General features: G+C 34.9%; 1 protein-coding gene across 1 annotated transcript in view; it reads left to right on the top strand.

Moving 5' to 3' along the window:
• Window positions 1-50: 50 nt before the first annotated feature.
• The window catches only part of KPNA5 (karyopherin subunit alpha 5), a 49,485-nt gene continuing 39,574 nt past the window's right edge, over window positions 51-9,961 (top strand). Inside the window, exons 1-4 of the mRNA XM_004264687.3 lie at window positions 51-580; window positions 5,426-5,559; window positions 6,946-7,047; window positions 7,161-7,260. Coding sequence (XP_004264735.1) covers window positions 5,431-5,559; window positions 6,946-7,047; window positions 7,161-7,260 — 331 coding nt within the window. The 5' untranslated portion in view covers window positions 51-580; window positions 5,426-5,430. The remainder of the gene's footprint in view (window positions 581-5,425; window positions 5,560-6,945; window positions 7,048-7,160; window positions 7,261-9,961) is intronic.

Here is a 9,961-nt window from a genome sequence, read left to right as displayed (position 1 = left end):
CTGCATCGGTAGGCAGACTCTCAACCACTGCACCACCAGGGAAGCCCGAGGTTAAGATTTTTATCCGTTGTGTACACTGTTGTACCTCCAATATCAAACAATGCCTGGCACAGATTATGCCCTCCATCAATATACCACGTTGTAAAATGAACAAATGAATGGGTGGATGGATGGATGGGTGAGCAAACCAACGAATGAGTGAATGAAAGGCTGAGAGCTGGCACGGAGGACTAGGGCAGTAGGACACACTCCTGCAACGGCAACAGCTCCGGGTTAAAATCCCGGAGTCCGGGCAGGAGCCGGCTCCCCAATGGGTGGGTGTCGCTGGGGCTTCCGCTTCTCTCCGCCCCCTCTGCTGGTCAGTGCCGCAGCCTCCGCCGCCGCCGCCGCCGCGTGCAAGGGCTTCTGGGAGGCGAGCCTTGGGGTCTCGGGTGAGGGGCGCAGGAGGGCGCCATCTTGAGTTGCGAGCCTGGTCTTCAGACTCATCGCTAGGGGCGGAGTGGTGACCCCGCTGTTACCGCAGCAGACGCCGCAGCTGGGGACTGGAAAGTCAGAGCGCCGGATAGTGCCACATTAATAGGTAAGTAGGAGTGACACTGGACAGGTTGGGTGAGCCTCGGGTTTGGTCCCTTTGGGAGCTACTAGTTCCTGAGGCCACTGTTTTGATCTACCCCTTCCCCTACAAAGGGTTCAGAACCAGGCCAAGCCCTGATTTTCTCAGCTTCCCCAGAAGGAGAGAGCGGTGGCGGGGGCGTGGCAGCCGGACCTTTCTCTTGAGGAGGCGAAGTCGCGGGGAGCACTGAGCCTCTCCGAGAGCCGGGCTGGTCCTCTGAAGGAGCTTCAGGCAGAGGATCTCATCCTATCGCCGCTCTGCTCCACTGTTTCTCGGTAGTTCCATTTTTTGGTACATGGTCTTGTCAAACGTTGCCTGTCACTTCTGGGGCTCAGCAATCTGTCCCGCGGCTCAGTTTATTAGAAGTTTCACCGTGTCCAGAATAAGGTAGGTTCGGTCCCAGGGGCCTACACATGTTAGGTCGCACCCTCTACCTCCACGAGCTGCCCTCCACCTGGATGCAGGTGCCGGGAAGGGCTCAGTCCTGGACGCGGGCGAGCGTGGCTTAGATGCTTCTCTCTAATAGTCGGCCACCTCACTTCCAAGATGAAAATTTAATCGTGTCTCCTCGATAATACATAAGAGATGAAAGGAGTTGAAAGCTGTTAAACGGGATAGTGATACTTCAAAAGAATATGACATGGGCATTAACTCTTCGGCTTTTGAACACCTTTTAAAAAAAAAAGCTTTCTGATTTGAGGTCTCTTAATTACAACATTCAGTGATTTATATTTTGTAAGAAAATGACTTTCCCTCTTGGTAAACAAACGGCTCTGTCCTTTAGATCTTCTGGTTGGTGCACTTTCCCCTTTGTACTGATCTTGTAATTTTACTAACAGCCACCCTAGCCCCTGGAAATGGAGGCTTTATGGAGACAAGAAATTCCGTTAATATATATTAGAAAAAGTTCGGATTCCAGTTGTTTGTCCAACGTCAGCAGTTTTTCAAAGAGGAGAGTGAAAAAATAAGCTTATGACTGAAAAAAAATTCCTCTGGCAACTTTACAGTGTTTGAATAGCATTTCTTATATTTAAAATAACTTGTATGAGACAGCAGCCTTTGAAGTACGGTAGTTTTTAAAGCTATAATCCAGAGAAAGAAACAATCCCCTTGGGTGAGGCCCCTTTAAAGATCATTTACCTTGAACTTTACATCCCCTTTGAAGCAACTGCAGTGAGGATGCAGATGTTAAATAAGAGACAGGAAGTTCGTACTACAGAAGAAAAAGGAACAGATGATGTATGAGTTGTTGGGGCTAGATTTTATTTGGTTAACATTTATATTGAAAGCTTTGCCTAGACTGATGGTATTAAGGAGTAGTGTCTGCTGTGTGTGTTGGGAGGCACAAGGTGATTCAATCAGATGTGGGGAGAAAATATTAGAACTTCTGTTTGTTTACCTTTTAAAACTACTCTGTTTTTTAAAAAACTTTTCTATCTGTGAATTTATAATGGGATAGTTTATTAAGCTAGTAATACATGTATATAAATAAACATGTTGAGGATGAATTCCCAAATGTATTTTGTGTACATGGAATTCCCAAATGTATTTTGTGTACATAGGATATGTGATCAAAAAGTTTAGAGGCCAGTGGCCTAGAAGATGCCTAATGTATAGGTGGTAAGTATATTAAAGAGGTTTATTGCTGCAAACATTTCATTTTGCTAAGATATTTTATACTGTTGAACATAATTGAGCAGCTAATGTTGAAGCCCAGTTTGCTCTGTCATGAACTCTGATCTCTGTTTTTCCCTTCCAAGAGCCTAAGCTTTTATTAATGTGACAGAATTTTTGTATATGAAGTAGAGAATAATGCTAAACATTGTTATTATTAAGAAAGTTAATAATAGAAGTTCAGAAGCACAAAGTTTTAAATCCTTGTGAAGTCCTCAGCCCATTCCATTTGCCCTTTAGCTCCACCACTAATGAAATTTCTCTCAATGTCTTTACCAGTGACCTAATTATCAAATCTATTGCTTCCTTTCTATGGTACTTGGCTTATTGTAGGCACTTAAACTTGCTGGATAAATCAATGAATGAACAAATTGGGTGACCTGTTTTTAGTGCTACTACAACTGAAATACTCCTTTATCTTTTGAATTCCCTTCTTTTTCATGACTCTTATTTTCTTCTGATCCTCCTGTTTATTTTTGGTTTCCTTTGTTCTTTCCATTTTCCACTGAAATGTGAATATCCTTAAGATTTCTCCTTTGGGCATCTTTCTTTTATATCTCTGATGCTCTTGGATTATCATTCAGCACTCTTTTCCTGAGCTTTGACTTATTTTTAACCATCCATAAATAAAAACTTTCTGTTTGTGCCCTATGTACTGTAAATTTAATACATTTAAAATTAAAAGTCACTGTATACCATTAGAATGGCTACAATTAACAATAACAAAATTCTAACAATACCAAGTGTATAGCCAGGATACAGAGTAACAGGAACTCTTATATGTTGCTAATGAGAATGCAAAATGTTATAGTTACTTTGTAGTTTGGCCGTTTCTTATAAAATGCGAAGCATACGCTTGTCGTATTATTCATCAATCCTACTCCTAGGTATTTACCCGAGAGAAATGAAAACTTACTTTTACACAAAAACCTGTACATGAATGTTTATAACAGATTTATTCGTAACTGCCCTAAACTAGAAACAACCTAAATGTCCTTCAGTAAATGAATGGATAAACTGTGGTATATCTGTACAATAGAATATTACTCAGCGATAAGGAGGAATAATCTATTGTTACATGCCAACAATATGGATGACTTATAGATGCACTATGCTAAATGAAAGAAGCCAATTAAGACTACATACTGTTATTATTTCATGTATGTGGAATTCAGGAAAAGGCAGATCTATGGAAGTAGAAAACAAATCAGTGGTTGTCAGGTTTTAAGAGTGGGAGAAGGACTAATAGGAGCAGCGTGAGGAAGTTTTGGGGGGAGTTATGAAGCTGTTCTGTATCTTACTGTGTTGGTTATATGCCTGTGCATTTTGTCAAATTCATAGTACTGAAAGAGTGATTTTTGCTGTATAATTGAATGCATTATTTTCATCTCAAAAACATGGAGGCAAGAAAACAAAACCACCACTCTGTTCCTTTATCGGTATTCCTTATTTTGGGTTATTTTGTCCTTATACTGAAATGGCTCACACTAAAAACCATGGAGTCATACTCAACTCCTTTTTCTTCCTTACTGCATATTCCTTACATTCATTTGGCCTCTAATTCTTATTGAATCAATTTCTGAAATGTTTCTGGAATCAATCTGTCTTCTATATTTTTCAACGCAGCTACTAATATAGTTTAGGTCTTTATCATCAAAGCTTGAAACAACCTTCACTTTAATTTCTTTAATTCTATTCCTTAGGATCAAGTCCAGATTTCTCAACCAGATTGCAGGAAGCATATGTTTTCTTACCTACCTTTCCAGCTTTATCTCCTGCCCCTTCTCCCATGCATCCTCTTGTTCAGGTACACTTGATTTCTTACTGTTCCATGTTTATGCCAGGCTTCTTCATGAATTCTGTGTTTACATATATTCCCTCTGTCTGACATACTTGTTCCCTTCCTTTTCCCCTTTCATCCTCTTCCCTGGCAAATTCTTGCTCATTCTTTAAGACAGGATAACTAGGAAAACTTTCAGAACTCCCTAAGGCACAGTTAGTTTCTGTGTCTTCTGTGCTCCTGCAGGATTTAATGCTTATGTTTTAGTGTACTTTACTACTTAAAATATAATTTGCCAGTTCATTAATCTAGCTCTTCTATATCAGGGACAGCATATAAATGCCCATCTCTCCTTCTCTCCTGTTTACTTCATAAGTGCTAATTGATTACAGCATTCTCTCTGGCTATACATGGGTATGTCATCAGAATTTATCAGAATAACATTCTAGATAGGTATTAATTATCTCTCATATTAAATTCAAATTGAAACCCTGCTTTAGACTGATTTTTTTTAATGTGTAAATGCAGGATAGGTTATAGTATTAGTAATTTTGTATTTGTTTCCAATAATACCAAAATATTAATATAATACTAAGAAGTGTTTATAATTCTTATTCTAAAACTATTATATATGTTCAAATATACAATTTTATATTTATATAAAATATATATTTTAAATATACTTATTAAAATGTTTATATAAATGTTAATTTTAAAAAAACATTTATAATAAAACTACTTAAAAATAAAGTAGAAGTATTTCAGTATTTTAAAAGAACTAATTATACTCTAGTACTGAAAACTGGTAAGGCAGCCATAACTCAGGTCATGATCTGTGTGGCTTTAGTTCTTTAGGCAGTGCCTTAAGTAAATGAAAGAAGACAGACCCCAATAAATATGTGAGGTGTGCTTACTGAAGCCTGATACCATATTTTATTGAAAATAAGATAATTCATTGCTGGTTATTTCTTGATCTTTCCATAAGCTGTAATTTAGAAGTTTTTTACCCAACTATTTCATGATTAGTTCCTGGCTGACAGTAATTTTAAGATGCATCTCACTTACAGAAAGTTTAAAATACCAGGGATGGGGGAGTGCATCTCAGAATCAGTGGAATTAGGGTAATGACTTTGTGTTTAGACCAAAATCTATTATTTGATAGTTAAGTTCTAAAATATTTGGTCATTTTGCTCCAATTTTGATATGGCGGTGAAGAAATGTATTCTTTGTACATAATTTTCAGAATGGGTTTTGTTGGTCTATTTAATCCATGAGCCTGAATTTAATTGCCCTAGAGTAAACATCTTGTGTTGTTTTGAGAGTTATCAGTATCTGTTTTCTTCTCTCCTAATCTTAAGATGCCATGGCTTGTCCAGGGAAAGATAACTATAGAATGAAAAGTTATAAGAATAAAGCCCTAAATCCCCAAGAGATGCGTAGACGAAGAGAAGAAGAAGGAATACAACTTCGAAAACAAAAAAGGGAAGAACAGGTAGGTGTTTTAAAATATTTAATTCTGTTAACGTAAAAACATTATATAAAGAGTTTAGAAGTAGTATTATTATTGCTGCTAATTTTTAGATAATTTTAAATGAAAAAAGTGTTTTAGGAAATTGAATATGGGTAAATATATATTTTAGTTTATTAGGCTCCAGTAATAATATTAGCAAATTCACGAATCAGAATCCTGTGCTATTTTTAATCACCAACAAGAATGGCTTCTCCTTTCCATTGATAAACCTTTTACATTAATATTTCTGCTCCAGTGCTAAGTAATTTTTACTCTTGAGCCTATTTAGATCACTTCCACTTGTCATTGTAAAATTTGCCTCTTAAAAAAATGTTAATTGTATTCATTTTTTGCTTTATGATTTTCATAGCTCTTGCCCCTAAATTAATTATAATCGTTTTCCTATGCTATTCATACTGTTCCTCCTATAGTTATCAGGCAGACCTCTTAGCCTTCTCTGTTTGAACTTTATATATGTGACATAAGGAATAGAAAAATTAAAAGAATGCATCTCAACATTTTTCATTCCAGGATATACCTAAATTTAGGAGTATTCATAAATAATTAGGAGGGTATGGTCCTCACATACATGAATTAAAACTAATGTGTAAAAAGGACTAGCAATGAAGAAAGTAGAAAAAGGCCTGTTTTGGAAATATGACTATTTGTCGTTCCCCTATTTGTAGTAGCTAACATAGTCTCTACTATATTACAGTAGGTACTCAAAAAAAAAAAATCTCTTGAATAAATGAATAGAAAGAGAACTGTGTACAGACTGAGGAACAGCAGAATTTATTTAGCTATCAAAAAGTATGTGATACCAGATTTTTTTTGTCAATTTTGATTTATGAGATGTACCTATAAATCTTTCTCAGTGACCTGACCATGTCTCTTTCCTCCTCTGTTTTTTTTCTTTATATTCACTCCTGAGTTAATAAGCATAGGGTCCTCTTTCCTGAGAGCTGCTCTCTATTCCTTGTTAATCTAATATACTAACTCTGTTAATATACCACATTATCTCACTCATATAACACATATGCTTTTTAACTAAGATTTTCTTCTTAGACATCTCATAATTTAGTATAAGCATATGTGGTTTTCCAAGTGCTGTAAAATATAAATGTGTACTCTGCTTATGCTACTAGACTTTGGTAAAAGACCTGAGATTAAGAAGCAGTCTACAGGACAAGAGCTAATTTAGCCCCAAAACTACTCATAAATTTGTTATGGTGTGATGATTAAGAAATACTAAAATATTCAGAATTTTGAATGATAAAATTATTGTTTTGTTCAGTAAAGGAAAAATATAATTCTATGGGAATTTGTTTTATGGAAAGCTCAATATATTGTTATTTCTCTTTATTATAGTTATTCAAACGCCGAAATGTCTCTTTGCCCAGAAATGATGAATCTATGTTAGAAAATCCTATCCAGGATCCGGATATCAGTTCCACTGTACCCATTCCAGAGGTAGATATTACAAAAACGTATTTCAAATTATATTTCAACAGTATTACAGAGATGATACAGCAAAATTACTAATGCAAAATATTTAAATAACAATTGTATTTTCTGTGTTTTAGGAAGAAGTTATTACCACAGATATGGTTCAGATGATTTTTTCTAATAATGCTGATCAACAACTAACAGCAACACAGAAATTTAGAAAGCTGCTTTCTAAAGGCAAGAATTATTTTCAGTATGCTTATTTGATCTTACAAGAATTTGTAGTACAGTTTTATTTATTATATTTTTTTATTTCAAGGCACTTTCTTTGCCAGTAGGTCTTAATTTTTCTCTAAAATATATTTTAAAATAACATCTCTTTTTTAAACATTATATTATCAAAATAACGCATGTTGATTGTAGAATATCTGCAAATATAAAAGGATTTAAAGAAGCAAATATAGTCCCAAATTAGTCCCATTGCCAAGAAAGAAAGTTAGAAATACATATTTTTAAATTCTTGTAGAAATATTTTTCAGACTTTAAAAATTTTTTATTTTATTTATTTTTTTAAATTGAAAGTCTAGAAATAAACCCATACATCTGTGGTCAAAATCAGTTGATTTTTTTTTTTAATTAATTAATTTATTTTCGGCTGTGTTGGGTTGCAGGGAGCAGGGGGCTACTCTTCGTCGTGGTGTGTGGGCTTCTCACTGCGGTGGCTTCTCTTGTTGTGGAGCACAGGCTCTCGGTCAGTGGGCTTCAGTAGTTGTGGCGCACGGGCTTAGTTACTCTGTGGTATGTGGAATTTTCCCGGACCAGGGTTTGAACCCATGTCCCCTGCATCGGCAGGTGGATTCTTAACCACTGTGCCATCAGGGAAGCCCTCAGACATTTTTTTAACATCAGAGCATGACTGTAAAATGAATAATCAATCAATCAGATATTTTTTTCTAAACTTTTAAAAATTTAATTTGTATTTTATATTGGGGTATAGTTGATTTACGACGTTGTGTTAATTTCAGGTATACAGCAAAGTGATTCACCAAATTTTGATTATCATAAGCAAAGCTACATAAATCCTTGTATAACCTAAAGCTTCCTTAGTATGAATTTATAAAAGTGAAATCGTGGGTCAAAGGGAATAAACAGTGTATTAATTTACATTCCCATCTTTAGTTTGTGCAGATATTCATTTCACTATATTCTTACCAACACAGCTATCTTTAAAAAAGAAAAAGATGGTTATATAATAGTGCTTATAGTGTGGCAGTTTTTGAGTACCTAAGTTGAATATTTTTTATTATTGACCATTATAATTTATAATTTGCCTATTTATGTTATTTATCCAATATTATATTGAGTTTATAAAAATTCCTTATTAAATAAAAATTTAACCCTTAGTCTATCTCATCTTTCATACATGGAATTTATAGGATTAGTAATTCTAATTTTATTGAGCTGTATACATGAACTGATAAGATTTTGAAATTGCCCTTGGCTAGCTGCCGTATCTTCCTGAAAGACAAAATTTAGTAACGTACGAGGAATAAAAGAAATCTTGTGTTCAGTTCAGCACAGATTACAGGCTATTACCTTTGCTTTCTTATTGTAGTTCTTTTTCATAAGTACCTTTAATTTTCCTTTTCCATCCCTTATCTTCCAAGCAAAAGTAGCTTAGCAATGTTAGGAGACCCTATAAAATCAAGAGTAGCTTCCTCTTCCTCACCATATTCCACAGTTTTTGTTTTTTAATTTGGATTTTTTTTTAGTCAGATTAATATTTATAAATTAAAACATTAATTTAAAAAATAGGTTAAATGTATTAATAGTAACACATCAATAATTTTTATATTACCATATTCTCTTTTAAGATTTCTTTTTGGCATATGTATTATGTTATAACCAATTAACAGAATTAATTTAGATTTAATTGTATTTAAGAATGTTAGAGTTTGCCACCAGTTTTTACACCACAACTTCCCCATTATTGAATTTATCTTCATTCTTAATTCCTCAGGGTGTTCTGTGTCTTTTAAAATATAGTATCTTTTTCATAGATTCAATGATTTTTCTGTTTCTTGTAGTGGGATTATGCTTGCCCAGGTTGGGCATATGTCAGGAATTATAGATACTTTCTTTTGCTGATTGGTGTGAGTTCCTGCCAAATATTTTAGGTCTAGAAGAATATTAGATTTACTATAATTTTCCTTGATCCATCACTGTAGGAAATATGGGGAAGGAGCTAGAACTAGAACTGGAGCTAGAAATAGAAATAGAACTCCTCTGATTTAAGTCATGATAGTGACCTTTTGCTAGAATCTGTTATTTACTTCCCTATTATGGCCACTCTTATAGATGTAAATCACAAATTATTCTTTTCTTCAATCCCAGTTTTGTTTCTCCAAGGCTTTTTTGTTGTGGATGACTCTTGATTAGTCTTCAGTGCTGAAGCAGATATTCCTCTATGTTACTTATGTTTACATTGCCATATTGTCTTCCCTGTAATAGTTCATCACCTTTATAAGATAAGGTAGGCTATTATTCTGTCAGTATAATATCAATGTAAAAGTTAAAAGTTCATGATACTTGTTAGATTACTTGATGATCCAAGCACACTTTAATTGCTTTCTTTTAGATGAAAGTAACTGTAAAGTAATTCCCCAGGAAGAGATCATATTTGGGTTCTTAAATCTATATATATATCTTTGTCTATATTTCTTTATCTACATATTCAGGTAGTCTCAATACCCACTTCTCCCCACCCTCTAACTAGAAAACCAATTTTCTATGTTTACTTCCTTTTCTCAACCTCCCCTTTCTTCTCTGCTCAAAAAGAGCAAGACAAAATTTTGTCCTTTACAAAAATAAGGGGAAAGTAGATTTAGAATTTTCTTTTGGGAAAAGAGAAAGAACTGGAAGGTAAAGATGGTAACCA

This window comes from Orcinus orca, chromosome 12 (genome assembly GCF_937001465.1).
Source record: "Orcinus orca chromosome 12, mOrcOrc1.1, whole genome shotgun sequence".
In the NCBI taxonomy this organism is placed as follows: domain Eukaryota; kingdom Metazoa; phylum Chordata; class Mammalia; order Artiodactyla; family Delphinidae; genus Orcinus; species Orcinus orca.
This window is presented reverse-complemented; position numbering and strand designations above follow the sequence as displayed.